Below are 19,771 nucleotides of genomic sequence, written 5' to 3' on the forward strand. Positions count from 1 at the left end.
ATTCTTGCCTGGGAAATCACATGGACAGAGGAGCCTGATGGGCTACAATCCATGGGGTCGCAAAAGAGTTGGACACAAATTAGCAGCTAAACAACTGTATAGTACAGGGAACTCTTCTCAATACTCTTTAATGATCTATGTGGGAAAACACTTTAAAAAAGAGTAGAGCTATATATAGCTGATTTGCTATACAGCAGAAACTAACACAACATCGTAAATCAACTGTACTAGAACAAAAACAACAAAAAAAATTTTTTTAAGCAAACCAAAAAAAAAGGTATACGTGTTCTATGACTGTAGGTGCGATTCTTAAAAGTTTTCGGTGTTTAATATATTTTTGTGTTGTAATATATTTTCTCAGTCTATTTAGGCTGCTCTAACGAAATGCCACAGACTAGGTGACTTATAAACAGCAGAAATATAGTGATCATGGTCTTGAGGCTGCAACTCTGAGATCAGGAAACCAGTATCACCGGTGAGAGACCTCTCCTGGGTTGCAGGTTTTTCCTTTTATCCCCACCTTGGGGAAGGGGAGAAGGAGGTCCGTGGGATCTTTTTAAGAGCATTAATTTCACCTATTAGATCTCAGTCCTTTTGACCTAGCCACCTCCCAAAGGCCCCCACCTCCTAATACTATCGCTGAAAGGGGTAGGATTTCAACATATGAATTTGGGGACACAGATGTTCAGACCATAGCAGTGTTAGTTTGATCACACGTATACGAATTGTAACTGTAACCCAGTTCAGAAGAAGTTTTACAGTTAGAACATCATGGTCAGAAGAATTTGCCTTAAATCCAAGCATATACATATACATATTAATATATATCTTTGTTGCAGAGAACAATGATATGAGTGATCAAAAAAGACTTTAAAGCATAACATACTATATTAAGACACATTTCAGGAGAGATTGAATGAAATGGAAGAACAGATTAAAGAGAAGTAAATAAGGCAAAGCTTGAGATAAAGAAAAATTTGTTTATGTGTATTTCATATGAATGATGGTGGTGAAGACTGAGGCTTATACTTACATTTAAAAGTGGTATAGCAGTTTTATTTTGATGGGTCAGCATTTACAATATACCAGACGGTGCATTCTTTGTGACTGTTGAAGGTGACGGAAAACTTTAGAAGTCAACTTAATGTATAAGTAACTATGGAGTTTCTCCAAAAATATTTGATGCATGAGATCAAGGAAACTGAAGAACTCAAATACAGGGAGAAAAACATCGAAAATTGCCTCACTTTGTAGAATGCCTTTAGCTCAAATGCTTTGGTTGTTTCACCATTCTTTTACATTATTTGTGTTGGCAGATTGTCTTTTTTAGAATCAGCATTTCTATTCTTTGAGAACTTATCAGCAATTGCAGGGAATTGTGTCAAATGCATTTGCAGCACTTGCTGGTAAATGTGACTTTCTGCTTTTTTTCACTAATATAATAAGGTTTATCAATTTTTCTAATTTGGACCTATCCTTGTGTTCTTGAAATAAACTCATGGCCATCTTTATTAACTGGTACAAGTAATTTTCTAATCCATGGTGGCATTCAGTTTTTGTAGGAGAATGCCCCCTCCTTTTTTTTTTTTTTAAACAGGAGATGCATGTTCAAGCATTTAGGCAAGAAATTCATAAAGTCTGCCACTGATTCTTCAGTGATTCAGCCAACAACAATAAGAGCAACAAATGTTATAAACATGTGCTAAAGTTACAACAAAATGTTAAGTTGTTAACATTAAGGAGGGTAGGTGAGTGTTCATTGTGTTTTAACATTTTACACACTTGAAAACTGTGGTTACATGGAAGCAACCTAGACGTCTATTGACAAGAATGGATGAAGAAGCTGTGGTACATAAATACAATGGAATATTACTTAGCCATAAAAAGTAATGCATTTGAGTCAGTTCTAATGAGATAGGTGAACCTAGATCCTATTATACAGGGTGAAGCAAGTCAGAAAGAGAAAGACAAATATCACATTAATGTATATACACATGGAATCTAGAAAGATGGTACAGATGAACCTATTTGCAGGGCAGCAACGGAGACTCAGATACTGAGAACAGACTTGCGGACACAGAATGGGAAGGAGTGGGTGGGACGAATAGGGAGAGTTGCATGGAAACATGTACCCCACCATGTGTAAAGTAGATAGCCAGTGGGACTTTGCTGTATGACTCAGGGAACTCAGACCAGTGCCCTGTGGCAACCTGGAGGGGTGGGATGGGGTAGGAGGTGGGACAGAGAGCCACAAGGAAGGGGACATATATACACTTATGGCTGACTCATGTTGCTATATAGCAGAAACCAACACAATATTGTGAAGCAATTATCCACCGATTAAAAATAAATAGACTTTTAAAATTGAGGTTAAAGGTTGTTTAAAAATATTTTATTTGTTCATTATGTTAGGAACTTTACCAAGAAGGTTTTTGAGTTAGACTATGCCCCAGTTTCATCATGGAGATTTTTACGGGTGCTGGGCTGAGGTAAAATTATCTTGATAAAAAGGTGCCTTTGAAAGGTTTCCAGAGCTCAGAGCAATAGGCCACTCAGGCTCTTTAGGTGGAGGTGTGAATTTATCTTCTGGAGTGATTTGTCTGCTCTGTTACTTCTTGATCCGTTTTGGTAACTTTTCAAGGAAACTATCCCTTTCACATAAATTATCAGGTATTTTAATATGCAGTTGTACATTACCTTTTACCTGACTCTATTTCTTGTTATTGCTCACCAAATGCTCATTAAAACAACAAATTGATCTACTTGTCACCGTTTATAAGAACAAGCTTTTAGTGTTACCCTTCAGGCATGGTATTGTATTTGGTTCCAAGTTTAATTTAGGCTTTTACATTTCCTCCTCTATTTCCACTGATTTTATTTATTCTAGTTTCTTAGATTGAATGCATATTTTCAGTCTTGCTAAGTAAGGGAAGCACTTATATATTACTCAGAAAAATGCAATAAAGGAAGAAAGAAAACTCTTGAATGGCATTAAGACATCACAGACAAAGTTCTGGTAAGTCACTATTTTATACACATAGAAGAGTTAATGTCCTTCCTAAACAAAGAACATCAACAAATTAAGGAAAAAAGAAAAGCAGACAAACGGCAAAACAGGAAAACAAATCTGAGGAACTGCAATGATCATTGAATCTAAAAAGATACCCCCCCCCAAAAAAAAACTCTCACCTCACTGAGTAATGACGAAAAGAGCTTCTATAATGATTTCCAAACACACCACTACAGTTACGTGCAAAAAACTGTAGATCCCTTTACCTGGCTTGCAATGCAGCTCTTGAACAAGTAGAAACGTCAAACTCCTTTCAAGATGAGACATCCAACACGGCTCTTTGAGTTTCTTTTATAGGAGACAGATGTTGATTGGATAACAACATGGACTCTGTGGAGGGCCATTTCACTCATTAGCTCAGTTTTCTCCCAATTCATCCAATGATATAAGATCCTGGGGGTGCTGAGAAAGCTCTTTAAGGGAGATCCTGGTGACAAACCCTTGCTATATGGTGGTTAAGGGTCATGTACTTGTGGAAAACACTAGGAAATCGCATAGGTTTTTTCCCCTGCTTGTTGATGGTGGTGGTTTCCATTTAGCTTCACCTGTTGACGGTTTGGTCAAGGTGAGGGAAAGTTCATTCTTTCTCAGCTGTGACCCGCCTTAAACCAGGGTTTCCCTACTTCTCCGAGCTTGAGAATCACTGAGGCTCTTATTGGAAGCACAGTTCACCTGGTGCTTCATGGAGTACTCAGCAGTGGGACCAGGAGTATGAACTTTACACAGCACCAGGGGCTTCTTTTTTAAAAATTCATTGTTTTGTTTTTTGAATTGTATTTTGTTTTCTATCACATAATATGGCATATGGGATCTTAGTTCCCCACCCAGCCAGGGATCCAACTTATACCCCCTGCAGTGGAAGTATGGAACCTTAACCACTGGACCACCAGGGAAGTATCTAATTTTTTGGATTCCATGTTTCAGTGAAAACATACAGAATTTGTCTTCTTTTTATCTAGCTTATTTCACTAAGCATGATCCTTTCCAAGTCCATGCATGTATGCATGCTAAGTTGCTTCAGTCGTGTCTGATTCTTTGCAATCCTATGGACTGTAGCCCGCCAGGCTCCTCTGTCCATGGGATTCTCCAGGCAAGAACACTGGAATGGGTTGTCATGCCCTTCTCCAGGGGATCTTCTTGACCCCAGGATCGAACCCAGGTCTCCTGCATTGCAGGCGGATTCTCAACCGTTTGAGCCACTAGGGAAGCCCTCTCCAGGTCTATGATGATGTTGCAAATAGCAGAATTTCATTCTTTTTTATGACTGATTGTTGTAGCTAACACTGCTGTTCTGTGCTGTGCTTAGTCGTTCAGTTGTGTCCTACTCTTTGCAACCCCATGGACTGTAGCCTGTCTGGCTCCTCTGTCCATGGGGATTCTCCAGGCCAGAATACTGGAGTGGGTTGCCATGCCCTCCTCCAGGGGATCTTCCCACCCCAGGGATTGAACCTAGATTCCTGCATTACAGGCAGATTCTTTACCATCTGAGCCACCAGATAAGCCCAAGAATACTGGAATGGGTAGCCTATCCCTTCTCCAGGGGAACTTCCCAACCCAGGAATCAAACCAGGATCTCCTGCATTGTAGCTGGGTTCTTTACCAGCTGAGCTACTCGGGAAGCCCAGCTAGTACTTCTAATACTATGTTAAATAGAAATGATGAGAGTGGGCATTCTTGTCTTGCTCTTGAATTTAGAGGAGACACTTTCAGCTTTCCACTGTTGAGTATGTTAATTGTAGGTACTAGGAGCTTTTTAATATCAGCAAAGTTTGGAGAAACACTGCCTAAAATAATTCACTCTATGCTTCTTTATTCACTTGAATGTACAAGTGAGGTACAAAGCCAACACATATTCAAAATGTACAATTCATTGAGTTTTGGCATGTATGAACCAATAAAAGCATCAGTCTAATTAAAATTAAAAATATATCTATCACCTCCAAAGTTTCATTGTGCTTCTCTGTAATCCACACCTCCTCCCTTCCATTCCCAGGCAACCACCAATCTACAATCTGTCATTAGAAGTGATTTCACATTTTTATATAATGACATTCTCTGGTATGTACTTCTCTGTGTCTGGCTTGTTCCTTCAGCATAATTATTTTGAGATTCATTCATGTTGTCTTGAGTATCAACAGACTTTTTTCATGTTGAATAGTATTCCATTGCAAAATGAAGTGAAGTGAAAGTCTCTCAGTCGTGTCTGACTCTTTGTGACCCTAGAGACTATACAGTCCATGGAATTCTCCAGGCCAGAATACTGGAGTGGGTAGCCATTCCCTTCCTAGGAAATCTTCCCAACCCAGGGATCAACCCCAGGTCTCCCGCACTGCAGGCAGATTCTTTACCAGCTGAGCCATCAGAGAAGCCCAAAGTGGGCTTGGAATGGAAGGGAAGAGGTGTGGATCACAAAGAAGCAAAATTCCATGCAAGGATAAACCCATTCCCTCTGTGAATGGATATGAAAGTTGGTTCCAGTCGAGACTATCACAGGTAATTCTAGATACCTGAAGAGGTACAATGAAGGAGAGATTGCTTTTCCCTTTTCTTTTGAAAAAAAACCACTAGGAAAAAGTTGAATATGACAGATGGTCATAAAGAAGAGAAGAAAAACACCCTATGTACATGGAAAGATGGTCAGAAAATAGACCATCCTTCTGCTTGAGAAGTGGGGACTGGAATATTATTTTCTTATAAATTCTCAGTCTCAAAAGTGCAAGACAGGGCTTCCCTGACTGCTCAGGGGTAAAGAATCCACCTGCCAGTGCAGGAGACATGGGTTGGGTCCCTGATCGGGGAAGATCCCACATGCCTCGGAGCACCTGAGCCCATGTGCCACAACTATTGAAGCCCTCACTCCACAATAAAATTCACTACAGTGAGAAGCCCACTCGCCACAATTAGAGGGTTGCCTCCACTCACCACAACTAGAGAAAAGCCCTCAACAGCAACAAAGATCCTGCTTAGCCATAAATAAATAAATACATATATTTTTAAAGTGCAAGGTACTTCAAAAACATTTAGGGGGTGTATCCATAGTTCAAGGGTAGAAAACTCAAGGCAAAAAGTTATAGCTGTCTTTAAAATGTAGCACGCATGAGAGATGCGCCCAACACTGGTACCCACATAGTCTTCTTGCCACTGGATAGCACAGGAAGTCTCCCTTTTGGAAATGTAATTTCACGTCATGGATTCTTTAACCAGGTCACCTGGATATATTTTATTTTTCAACACTTGATTTTTTTTGATGACAGAACCTTGAGAACTTTGGGGGGAAAAAAATTGCAATTTTATTTTTTGACATTCGATTTTTTTGATTACAGAATCTTGAAAATTTTGGAAAGATAAAAAGAAATATTCAAGTACAAATAGGGTCGATAGTTATTCCAGCCCCCGGAAACAGTCAACACTGATGATGGTTTCCTTTTGTGTTTCTATCTTTTTGATATCAGTTAGGGATGGTAAGAGATTTCACGGTCTTGTTCTATTGTATCAAGATTTTGAAAAATTCTTCATTGCTGGACATTGTTTGCAGTTTTCCCCCACTGTAAGCTGCTCTTCTTGAATATTTCTTTTTACATTTATTGTACCCAACTTTTTGAATTAAGTTCTGCTCTCATTTTAAAAAAGAATTTTACTTTTTTTTAATTGGAAGATAATTGCTTTACCATGTGTTAGTTTCTGCTGTATAACAACATGAATCAACTATAAGTATACATACGTCCCCTTGTCCTCAAGTATCCCTCCCACCCCTCTATTTTTTTAACTTTTTATTTTGTATTGGAATATAGCCAATTAACAACATTGTGACAGTTTCAAGCGGACAGCAAGGGGACTCATCCAGGCATATAAATGCATCCACTCTCCCTCCAACTCCCCTCCCATCCAGTCTGCCCCATAACATTGCCTGAACTCATAATTCAAGAGTTCCTGCTTTTTTCTTATGAATCCTTTATAACACCCTATCGTTTCAATTATGTAGTATGTTCTAAGTGTCTGAAAATGTCAGTTACATAGTTGAAATCTTGGTCTGTTTACTGCTCCCTACACTCTCCATGCCCTCTAACATCTTCTGAGTTTGCAAACCATGGCAGAGGCTTTCTCAGAGGGTCCTAGTTTCTGGGCTCTCCATTCTTATTTCAGAGGGAAGACCCCAGGGCTTTTGGGTAGGGCTTGTTGGAGGATAGGGTTTCCTTGGTGAGTAGGTTTTGTTGTTCAGTCACTAAGCCATGTTTGACTCTTTGTGACCCCATGGGCTACAGCATACCAGGCTTCCCTGTCCTTCACTGTCTCCTGGAGTTTGCTCAGATTCATGTCCATTGAGTCAGTGCTGCCATCCAACCCTCAGGTCAGAGTAGGTTGAGCAGTGTTTTTATTATGGGATCCCTACATGTTAGGGGAGAAGGGACAGTTTTTCTTTGGCCAGTAAACTTAGCAAGTGAAAGTGAAGTCACTCAGTCATGTCCAACTCTTTGTGACCCCATGGACTGTAGCCTACTAGGCTTCTCCATCCATGGGATTTTCCAGGCAAGAGTACTGGAGTGGATTGCCATTTTTTTCCCCAGGGGATCTTCCCCACCCAGGGATTGAACCCAGGTCTACCTACATTGTAGGTAGATGCTTTTACCGTCTGAGCCACCAGGGAAGTCTTAGCAAAGAGTCTTCCAATTCCTGCCTGAACTGAAGGACTGGAAACAGCTCAGAAAAGCAGGACAGCAGTGGTGATCCCTTTGGTGAATGATCATGATTGAAAGGAATTAAAATCCCTGCGGCTTTCCTGGTGGCTCGGTGATAGAGAATCCCCCTGCCAATGCAGGGGGCATGGGTTTGATCCCTGGTCCAGGAAAATCCCACATCCCTAGGAGCAACTAAGCCCATAAGCCACAGATGCTGAGCCTGTGGTCTAGAGCCCAGGAGCCATAGCTACTGGGCCCATGTGCTGCACCTACTGAAGCCCACATGCCTAGAGCCCATGCTCTGCAACAAGAGAGGCCACTGCAATGAGAACCCCACAACCAGAGGGTGGCTCCTGCCTGCCGCAACTAGAGAAAAGCCTGAGCAACGTGAAGACCCAGCATGGCCAAAAAAATTAATAATATTTTAAGAAAAAGAAAGGAAGAGTTCACCTTTATTGAGTGATTATCTCCTTGGATTCATGTACACAGGGAGATAGCTTAGTTCAAGCGGGTTCACATGTCCACACGTCACCAGGCATGTAGAAGGGAATGTATAAGGCAAGAATAAGGGGAGGGAAAGTAGAAGGTAATTCCAAGAAGAAGCCCCAAAGAGATAAGAAGTCGAGGCACTATGGGAGAGTAAGGAGACCTTAGCATCAGAAGGGTAGACCACACCATTACATCAGAGGATGGTCAGGTGAGGGATGCCAGGGGAACTGACCAAGGATGATAAGGGCTGTGTGGTGGGAGGAAGGGGTGTCTGAAGGATCGTTTTGGAGACTCACAGGCAACAGTCATGAAAGGTTACAGGACAGGACGATGGACAAGATCAGGGCACTGCCAGGGAGGTTGGCCATGAGCTGCACACCTATGGTCTTGGATGGGTCAGTTAATATCTGCAGGAGTCCACGTGAAAAGCCAGAGTGAGAGGCAGGGGCTGGGTCTTCAGTGATGGTTGGAAGCATGCTGTGGCAACAGGGAGAAGGAAACTGGTCCATTCATCTGGCTGGAACTTGAAAGAACAGGAGCTTCTTTAAGAAGACTGAAGAGAGGCAATAGGGAATAGAAACATTCCAAAATCAAATAAAAACTTTTTTTTTTTTAAAAAAAGGCCAGAGTTTATTTCTATTTAAACCATTAAAATATCCAAGTCCCAAGGATTTCCAGGTTTAAGATGATATTACAGTCAGGTGGCAACCGTTGGTTGTTTTTCTTTCTAAAGCCTTACAAGGATCCTGAGCAATTCTCCTCCTTGAAAATTTTTCTTGTATGAAAGCTGATACCTTGTTTGCTTCACACAAGTACATCAGTCCAGTGAGGATGAAAAACACAATGCCGGTAGCAATCATTGTTGTTACCAGGGCGAAGGGTGGATGATCAGAGGACAAAGTGATGAAAACACCGCCGAGTAGCAGTGCTAACGTCACAGCGTAGAACAAATAGAAGCACAACCAGCATCTACGCGAGACCTCTTCTTGCGAGATTCTTTGAAACCAGGTCCACTGACTGTTAGCTGGAAAAGCTGGGATCATGATGAGTTTTAGCTACAGGGATTAAAGGAAGGAAAAAGTAAAGGTCAATGAATCACAAGGTTAACTTGATGGGACTTCGCTTTTAAATGAAGTTTCAAATGCCATTCACCCTAAGTTATCTGCCTGTCAAGGCAGGAGACTTCGGACATGAGGGCTTGGTCCCTAGGTCGGGAGGATCCCCTGCAGAAGCAAATGCCAACCCACCCTAGCATTCTTGCCTGGGAAATCCCATGGACAGAGGAGTCTGGTGGGCTACAGTCCATGGTGTTGCAAGGAGCCGGACATGACTTAGTGACTGAGCATGCATTCACGATAAGTTATCAAGTGTCCTGGTGATAGAATACATAGGGCTAGTAATTAACACAACCTAGGAGTTGAATTCCAAAGAATGTGGCTAGAAAAATAAGGGATGATTGGTATTTAATCCGTATTTTTTTTAATTTTTATCCTTTTTATTTTTTAAATTATGCAATATGATAACACATTTAAAGGAGACTTGGAAAATCCAGAACAAAAATATATAGTTCCACTTCATACCTATTTTTCTTTAAAAAGTCTACTTAATGTAGAATAAACATTGACCAAAGGTAACCAAAACACCTGAGATCTCTTGTTTCCAGAGATCATTTGCGTGCGTAATACTCAGCTTGGTTGGATCTTGTTTTCTTTGTTCTGTTCTTACCCGCCCCAAATATCACACGTGGTTGTTATGTGGATTAAATAGCATAAATTATGTGAAAATCTTTATAAATTATAACTTGCTATGTAATATCAAGTGCACTTATTACAAGGAAGCTAATCTGTAGGTATTTTTATCCAGTAGAAGGAGTTAACTCTATGTGTTTAAAAAAATGTGAATTTCTCCTCCTGTTAAAATGATTTATTATTATGTCAGTAAATTTTTGAAGCAAAGTATATACCTATTAGAATTCTTTTTTGCTGATATACCAATGATAAAATCTTTGGATGCAAAGATATTTAATAGTATATTAAATAAAATGACAATGTACATTTGATTCTTTTGAAGTACATAATATAGGTAGGTTTAATTTTGTATTTCCTGCTACAAGAGAAAGTGGTTCATAGTGGATACAGTTTATATCTTCGATCTATTGACCCATTTCAGTCTCGAGGCTACTGTGACCACCAGTGTAATGACCAGTAGTGAAAGTGTTGGTCACTCAGTCTTGTCCACCTCTTTGTGACCCCATGGACTATAGCCTGCCAGGCTCCTGTGTCCATGGGATTTCCCAGGCAAGAATACTGGAGTGGGTTGCCATTCCCTTCTCCAGGAAATCCGTATTTATTTTAAATATTTCTTTCAATATCTTCATGAAGCTGTCTATCCCCAACTTCTGGGTCATTTTTAGAAAGACCACTAGGGATTGGGTATATCACGTTGTCCTGAGGTTTGCTGGCAGACATGTAAAGACTCAGAACACATGTTGCACTTTATGGGAATATCAACGTTACTTGGAGGTGTATCTAAGATTGTTCATCAGATACAGATGAAATGGAGCACCAAGCAAGGGCCTCATTATTTAATTTAGATACAGGTGTATGGCTTCCCTGGTGGCTCCGAGGTAAAGAATCCTCCAGTCAACACAGGAGATTCGGGTTTGATTCCCGGTTGAGGAAGATCCCACTTGCCTCGGAGCAACTAAGCCCCTGAGCCTGTGGTCCAGAGCCCAGGAGTGGCAACTGTTGAAACCCAAGTGCTCTAGAGCCCTGCTCTGCAACAAGAGAAGTCGCAATGAGAGGCCCGTACACCGCAACTAGAGAGGAACTTCCCGCTCAGCAACTAGAGAAAAGCCAGTGAAGCAGCAAAGACCCAGCACAGCCAAAATTCTTAAAAATTAAAATAACATTCTAAAAAAAGATTATAGATACAGATATAATGGAATGGAATGCATGCTAAAAGCAACACACTCTCCACACAAAACATAACTAGAGAAATTTGACCTGCAGCCCACGGGGCTGTGATTTCCTTCCTCTGCCAGTGGAAGACCCAGCTGCAAGGTTTGACCAACAAGACAGAAAGAAGCTTCCAGAAGGAAATTCCCACCGATGCCCTTGTCCTTGCCTGAGTGGACTGAAGAGGAGTCTTGAGTTCACCAGGCTTCCCAGGGCCACTTGGGAGGGCAGAGTTAAGGAAGAGTCAGCAGATAACTCCTGTTTTGATTGATGTCTTATCAGACAGATGGGCTGCCTGCTGTCTCAGGATCCACCTGACAAAGGACAGGGTTTCTAATTAGCATGGTTAAGGGCCACAGTCTCCACAACATTGTAAATCGACTATAATTTAAAAAAAAATAAAATTTAAAAAAAGAGCCACAACAATCTCAACTGAATCCCAGGATTTATTACTCTCCATTATATTATTAATCTCTACTTTCTCAGGTATAAAGTCCATTTGATCAACACATCCTGGTAGTAGCACATTTTGTTACATTTCAAGAAACATTTAAGGAATAATACCCCACATCAATACTGTCAAGTGTTACATTTTAATAACGGTGTCCTTCATTTTAATCCGTTGACCATGTTTGTACTTTTGCTTGAAAAGGAACTCTAGATTCCCTCCTAAATGAATAGCCAAGTAGTCCTCTCCACTTACGGAATATTTAATCCTTGCACACTGTTTTGAAATGCTGCTGCTGCTGCTAAGTCGCTTCAGTCGTGTCCGACTCTGTGTGACCCCATAGACGGCAGCCCACCAGGCTCCCCCATCCCTGGGATTCTCCAGGCAAGAACACTGGAGTGGGTTGCCATTTCCTTCTCCAATGCATGAAAGTGAAAAGTGAAAGTGAAGTCGCTCAGTCGTGTTCGACTCCCAGTGACCCCATGGACTGCAGACTCCTCCGTCCATGGGATTTTCCAGGCAAGAGTACTGGAGTGGGGTGCCATTACCCCTATCATATTAAATAACTCTACACCATAGGATGTGTTTCAACACTCTATCTTCCATTCGTATCTAGTCTTTTGCCAGTCCCAATTTGTACTGATTTAGACCCCCTTTTGTGATCCTGTTCAAAGTGTTTCCCAACAGCCTGTTAACCATCTCTTGGCATTACCCTCAACAGCCGGAGACAAGTTGGGCCTTATAATTGAAATTGAAACTAACCATTTCTTGGAAAGACATTGCATTTTTAATAATAAGAATTCCTTTTCAGGAAGGGCTCTCTAGAGTTCATCTTTCTAGTCTTCATTACTGCTTTATGCTCAGTTCTTATTTAATATTTATATTTCTGTTCCTTTACTTCTATGTATAACACAAAATTACAATTATATCCAATGACATTAACTTAATAATTAAAATTTTTATTCATTCTAACTGGCAATTACCATCATAAAGGAAAACTGCTAGATTTGTAAACCATTTCTTATCACTAGACATTTAAATTTGTTGTACTAATTCTAAAACTCTTCAGTTAAATCCTGGATTTTCTAGGTATAAAACTATATCCATAGGAATAATTTTCCCAATCATTTTACTATTGTATTATCCTATTTTATTACCTCGTCTAGAACAGTGATCTTCAAATGAACCCACGTGTACCTTCAAGGGACGCAAAGTCCACCCAGGTGCTTTGTGTTTGGAAAGTTCTATCAAGCTCTACAACCTCAGCCGTGGTCCTTCCTACAGCTGCTCTGCCTGCAGGTAGGGTATCCCTTTGGCAGATGCCCTTTACCTTCTTCAAACGAAAATCATCTCATTCGTATTTATCTTGCTATGGTGCATTGCATTACGGTAGGTATTAAAAAAATATCTGAGGCACCAAATACAGGAACAATTAGAAATGTGGGCAGCTATCTTAAGAAAATAAATGACTAATAACCGGGTAACAGTTTTACAAGTGGAAGTCACTTATTTTTTGCTGTTAACAAAAACTGGAGGAATCAATGGAAGCTTCAGCTCAGGAAAATAACTCAATAAAAGATCTTGTAATTTTTCCATGTAACCTTGAAGGAGTCCAAAATATTAAATAACATCTCTGTACATGCCCATCTCTATGTTTGTGAATGAGTTTGTCTTGGAAAAATAAAAGAAGTGTAATGATGCTGATATTGGTCTCATTCTAGCTATGAGAATTCTCTACATATGAATTTTGAAAAGGGAAAAAATGAGAAAAAACATATTATTACATCATTGGAGATGAAGCCCTTACCAGTTTCCTTTTCCTGTTCAAATTATGATTTGCACTATCTTATTTTGATCACAAGTATAGTAACTGTATTTTTAACTTAGAAAAAACTTAACACCTAGAGTCTTATAGTCAAAAATATTTCTTACAATTTAAGTTTATGTATACTCTTACTGCAAAGGTCCATCTAGTCAAGGCTATGGTTTTTCCAGTAGTCATGATGTGAGAGTTGGACTATAAAGAAAGCTGAGCACTGAAGAATTGATGCTTTTGAACTGTGGTGTTGGAGAAGACTCTTGAGAGTCCCTTGGGCAGCAAGGAGATCCAACCAGTCCATTCTAAAGGAGATCAGTCCTGAATATTCATTAGAAGGACTGATGCTGAAGCTGAAACTCCAATACTTTGGCCACCTGATGCGAAGAAGTAACTCATTAGAAAAGACTCTGATGCTGGGAAAGATTGAAGGCAGGAGGAGAAGGGAATGACAGAGGATGAGATGGTTGGATGGCATGACTGACTGAATGGACATGAGTTTGAGTAAACTCCAGGAGTTGGTGACGGACAGGGAGGCCTGGCATGCTGTAGTCCATGGGGTCACAAAGAGTCAGATACGACTGAGAGACTGAACTGAACTGATACTCTTACAGCAGAGAACTACGATATATTGATCAAAAAAAGATTTAAGGCATAACATATTGTATTAGGACAGCACATCTAGGTGAGAGAGCATGGAATAAAAAGGAAGTGGAATAAAAAGGAAGTGAAGAATGTGAAACTTTGAATTTTAATGAAGAACTCAGTTCATGTATATTTCAAACAGATGATGGAGTGACAGATTCAAATTCAATGCATGCATTTAAAAGTGGTATAGCAGTTACTTTGAAACACCATTTACAATATGTCAGTGCATCTTTTGTGAATATTTTAATTTACAATGAATTGTTTTAGAAGTCAGCTTAATGTATAATGAAGGACACAATTTTCCTCCAAAAATGTTACGGTTCTTGGGACAAGGAAAGTGAATATCTCAGACACACTGGAAACTACAGAGCTGTGTATATTACATTTCTCAGAAACACTTTGATTGTTGTTCATGCTCTTGGACAAGTGCTGATTCTCTTTTGCACATTTAGAGAACATTTCTGTTTTTCTGTGACAAATTGTGATGAAAATTTCTAGGGAGTTTTTTCAAACACATTCTCAGTATTTGTTGATAAATGGGACTTTCGGTTTTCTTTTATTAGTACAATGACATTTGATGATTTCCCCAATTTGGATTCATCTTTGTGTTCTGAAATAAACCCTCATAGCCATCTTGATTATATTAAAATTATTTAGTAATTTTCCTGCACATAAGTGAGTTACTGTTGGAGAATGTTTCTACATGTAGAAGATGCAAGTTCAAGTGTTTAAGGGTGAAATGTCATGAAGTCTACAACTTACTCTTCAAATCATTCCAATAACAATAATAATGATAATAATTACATACACATGTACCAGTTATGACCAAATAATCTGTTAAATCTAAGTATAGATAAGCCACCTTTTGATTATTTAAATTTTTGTAAATAAAAACTATTATGACCAAGTTAAAAAAAAAACACAGATTAATTTTCTTGTTTTGTTAGGAATTTTTACATATATGTTTTAAACTTAAGACCCCAGTTTTCTTGTGGGAATTTTTATGGATACCAAGACTAGGGTAAATCTGTTTACCTTAGTAAAATAATTGCAAAGCTTTCAGCAACTCAAAGGAATCACTCCTCAGGCTATCCCTAGGTAAATATGTGACAAACTTTTAAAATTCTTTGAAGAACATGGTTTGTTTGGAGTTTCTGTCCTCTCTAAATTTAATTTTGGTAATGTCGGTTTTCAGAAAATTACTCATGTAGTCTAGCATGTAAAGCATATAGGTATGAAGTTGTCTGTTGTCTTATTTATAACTTTTTGTCCAATATTTCTTGTCTTATTCATAATAAACTTTAAGTTTTTAGTTGACTTGACAGGGTTCCAAAAAGAAAAATACCTCCCTTTCCCCAAAACCAGCTTTTACTTATATCCATCAACCATAATGTTTGCTCTCCAGTTGATTAATTTTAGATGCTCATATTAAATTCCTTCTCCATTTCCAATGTTTAAGGAGCATTTTTCTCAATTCCAAATTGAATGAATGTTTATGTAATTTCAGTCTTGCTAAATAAAGAAAAAAGTTCAAGTTTTTACTGAAAAAAATTAGCACAGCTGCCATAAAGGAAAAAAGACACTAGAGATGAAGTTAAAGTGACAGATGGGAGTATATATTTTCAACATAGAGAAGACAAAGAGTTAAAATCCATTACAAACAAAGAACACCACAAATTAAAGGGGAAAAAAATAAACTGACAAAGGGCATGAGAGAAAACACACATCTCAGGAATTGCAATGCTCTGTGAATCTCAAAAGATATTCCTGACCTTACCTAGTCATGAAAAAAAGAGCTTTCTTAATGACTTCTAATCACACGACTACTTTTATAACAATGTTAAAAAAAAAAAAATCATGCTTTACCTGGTATTAAAAGCAGCTCTTTCTTAACAGAAATCAGCAAACACCCTTCAGGGTAAAATGCTAAACACAGCTCTTTGTGTTTCTTTTATAGGAGACAGGATCTTGATTGGATCATTGCAATAGCATGGATTCTATAGAGAACTATTTCATTCATCAGCTTAGTTTTCTCCCAGTTCATCCAATGATATAAGATGTCAGGGGACTAAATAACTTCTTAAAGGAGAGACAGGTGACAAACACTTGTTCTAGGATGGTTAAGGATAATGTGGCATAAATAAAACAAACGATCATTTGTTTTCCCCTTGGGATATTAATGGTAGTTGTTTCATTTGGATTCACCTGATGATAGTTTGGTCAAGATAAGAGCTGCCACTCAGTGGGTACCAGGGCTTTCCAACTGCCCCAAGCTTGAGAATTCCCAGGACCCTTGTTGAGAGCACAGCTCACCTGGTGCTTCATGGAGGCTCCAGCAGTGGGCCCAGGAGCACGGACCTCCCACGGCACCACAGGCTTCCTAATATCAACACACTGATATTAAGCCTGCTGGGGGGACTCTGCTTAAAATGATCACTCTGTGCTTCTTTATCACAGCTTCATGGATGTACAAATGACATACAAACGATGGCACAAATTTAAAGTGTAAAGTTCAGTGAGTTTTGACATATCAATGAAAGCATCAGCACAAACAAGATCATTAAACACATCCCCTGCCCTCCAAAGTTTCCTGATGTTCCTCTTGTAGTCAATGCCTCCCTCCCTAGACTCAAGCAGCCACCCAGACTGATTTCTGTTACTAAAGATTATTTTGCAATTTATGTAAATAGTATCAAGTATGTATTCTTTTCTCTTTGGCTTCTTTCACTTAGGATAATTATGTTGAGATCCATTCCTATTGTTGTGAGTATCTATAGTTTGTTCCTTTTTATTTTGAGAAATATTGCACTGTATGGATATATCGCTGTTGGTTTAATCCATTCTTTTATTTATGAACATTAGGTTTTTTCCAGTTTGGAGCCATTACAGACAATTTAGGACATTAAAGAGTAGAAATGCCAGTTTACTGTTTCTTTATTGAAAAGGAAATTTTTTTCTGACAAATACTTGAAAACATATAGACTGGGAATATAGATTAAAAGTTAAAAGCCTTATATATTTTGGGAAAAGATCAGAAAACCAATCATCCTTATGCTTGGAAGTTGTTGGATTTGAATATCTTTTCTTACAGAGCTTTTCAGAAGTGCATTCCAGTGGTAGAAAAGCCAACACGAAAAGTTGATGATTGTGTTTAAAATAATACCAAGAAACGGTCTGTATGTGATATCAGCAGACAAGCTAGGTACTGTCTTTCAGCTCCTTGCCACTTTTGGAAGGAATATATTTTCATTTCCTGTAATATTTCACTGAGCCACCGAGATAGAGAGAGACATCCATCCGTACATATCGATACATATATACATAGATAGATGGATGGACCTATCTATAAGTGAATATGTGTATGCATATATACACATATATATGCAATTTTGTTTTTTAAACTATTTACTCTTTTTTATTGTTGTTTTTGTTCAGTCACTCAGTCGTGTCCGACTCTTTGCAACCCCATGGACAGCAGCACGTGAAGTTTCTCTGTCCATTTTATTGCCATGTAATAAAAAAAAAGCCTTAGTGAAATGTTGGGAAAATCCAAAAAAATTCAACTAGAAACAAAGTTCATTACTTACCCCACTGAGAAACAATCACCTAAATGGTGATTTCCTATTATGTTTACTTCTTTGTGACATCAGTTCAGGGATGGTAAATGTTTCTTTGTCTTATTCTATCGTGTCTTTCAAAAAGTATTAGTGTTTTCAGTATTTTCCACTGGAAGTGATTTGTCTTGAATTTATCCTGTCACTTGTATGACACAACAGTTTTAGATTTTGAATTTTTGCCCTCATTTTTTATTTTCAAGAGCTCCCGCATTTTTTTTTTTCCTGGATCCTTTATGACACTCTATACTTACTTCTGGAGAAGGAAATGGCAACCCACTCCAGTGTTCTTGCCTGGAGAATCCCATGGACAGAGAAGCCTGGTAGGCTGCAGTCCATGGGGTCGCACAGAGTCGGACACGACTGAAGCGACTTGGCAACATACTTACTTCATTTATATACTGCTTCCTACATGTCTGAAATATTAAAGATACAGGTTGAAAAATGTTTTTTCTCTGTGCTGCTCTCTGCACTGTTTGAGCATCCTCTAAAGACCTTTGAGCTTGCCAAGCATGACAGAAAGAAAAGTGAAAGTGTTAGTCACTCAGTCATGTCTGACCCTTTGCGACCTCATAGACTGTAGCCCACCAGGCTCCTCTGTCCATGGAATTCTCCAGGCAAGAATATTGGAGTGGGTAGCCATTCCTTTCTCCAGGGAATCTTCCCAACCCAGGGATCAGGCTAGGATCTCCTGCACTGCAGGCAGATTCTTTACTTTCTGAGCCACCAACCGTAACAGAAACTTTCCCCAAAGGTCTTAATTTCTGGGCTCTCCCTTCATGTTCAGTGAGGTACTCAGAGCTGTTGGTAGGGCTGGTGCACTGGTGGGATCTGTAGGGTGATTAGGTGAGTTGGTGGCATAATAAGTCATCATTTCATTGTGGAACCCCACACACACACTTGTTGAGGGAGCAAAGACGTTTGGTCAATTATATTAAAAGACAGGATTTCACTCTTGGGAATTCCTTGACCATCTGTCCAGTGGTTAGGACTCTGTGCTTCCATTGCCCAGACCTGGAGTTGATCCCTGGTTGGGGAACTAAGATCCCGCAATCTGCATGGTGTGCAAAAAAAAAAGATTTCACTGTCCATTAGGACTGAAGGAGTGGGGAACAATCTCAAAAGGTGAAATAGAAGTAGGGCATGAAAATCACGATTTTCAAAGAAGTCACTCAACCTTGTAGCATGACTTTCTCTAAGATGTTTGGGTCTGTAGAGTCATATCCACAGTGGAAAACCTCAGTGGGCTTCCTATGTGCCCAGGCCTGGAGAGTTATAAGGTGTAGAAAATTGGGGGTACTTTCAATGACAAAGTGTCTCTTCTTGACCCAGATTTAGTCTGGCTCCTCTGAGTCCTCATCCCAATCAGGACTCAACTTCTGCACTTCTGTGCTGGTCTTTGCATCTTCCAATCTGAGCTGGAAATTTGCTAAGTTGGTTTAGTTAGAAACCCCCACCCCTGATGGCTGATCAGATTCCTGTTTCTCCCCACCGCAGCTCTCAGGTGATCTCACCTTGACCTGCCTTCTGCAAAAATCCTGTTAGGTTGATTTAGCCAGATTCACCATGTCCTTCCCACATACCCCTAATGTTTCCTCAGTAATTTTCTACCCAGTGACTGATTTCCAAACTTCACCTGCACCATAAATTCCCACTTGAACATGTTGTAGGCAGAACTCAGCCCAGGGGGCTTCCCTGGTGGTTCAGTGGCATACATTCTGCACTCCCAATACAGGGGGCCTGGGTTCGATCCTTGGTCAGGGAACTAGATTCCGCATGCCACAACTAAGACTAGGCTCAGTTAAATAAATACATATTTTAAAAAAAAGAAGAAGAATTGAGCCCAGTTCTATGCTGGGGTCTCTTTTCCCATTACAATATTTCCTGAGTAAAATCTAATTTTATTACTTTAACTACTGGCTGGCTCTAGTTTTCTTAGACACCAAGAAGCAGCTCAGAACTTCCCTGAGGGAAGTGTGATGAGCCAGTGAGGTGTCTGCAATGATGTTCTAGGGGTCTCACAGGTAGCATTTATGACAAGGTACAAAACATG

At 39.5% G+C, this 19,771-nt stretch overlaps 1 protein-coding gene across 1 annotated transcript; it reads right to left on the reverse strand.

The window, feature by feature from the left end:
* Nucleotides 1–8,171: 8,171 nt before the first annotated feature.
* On the reverse strand, nucleotides 8,172–16,022 carry BCAR4 (breast cancer anti-estrogen resistance 4). The gene is given in 3 exon segments (NM_001111263.1): nucleotides 8,172–9,290; nucleotides 11,362–11,506; nucleotides 15,971–16,022. A coding segment is annotated over 1 exon segment (363 nt). The 5' UTR covers nucleotides 9,279–9,290; nucleotides 11,362–11,506; nucleotides 15,971–16,022; the 3' UTR covers nucleotides 8,172–8,915.
* Between the last annotated feature and the right edge of the window lie 3,749 nt (nucleotides 16,023–19,771).

The sequence above is a fragment of the Bos taurus genome, chromosome 25, assembly GCF_002263795.3.
Source record: "Bos taurus isolate L1 Dominette 01449 registration number 42190680 breed Hereford chromosome 25, ARS-UCD2.0, whole genome shotgun sequence".
Taxonomy (NCBI): Eukaryota; Metazoa; Chordata; class Mammalia; order Artiodactyla; family Bovidae; genus Bos; species Bos taurus.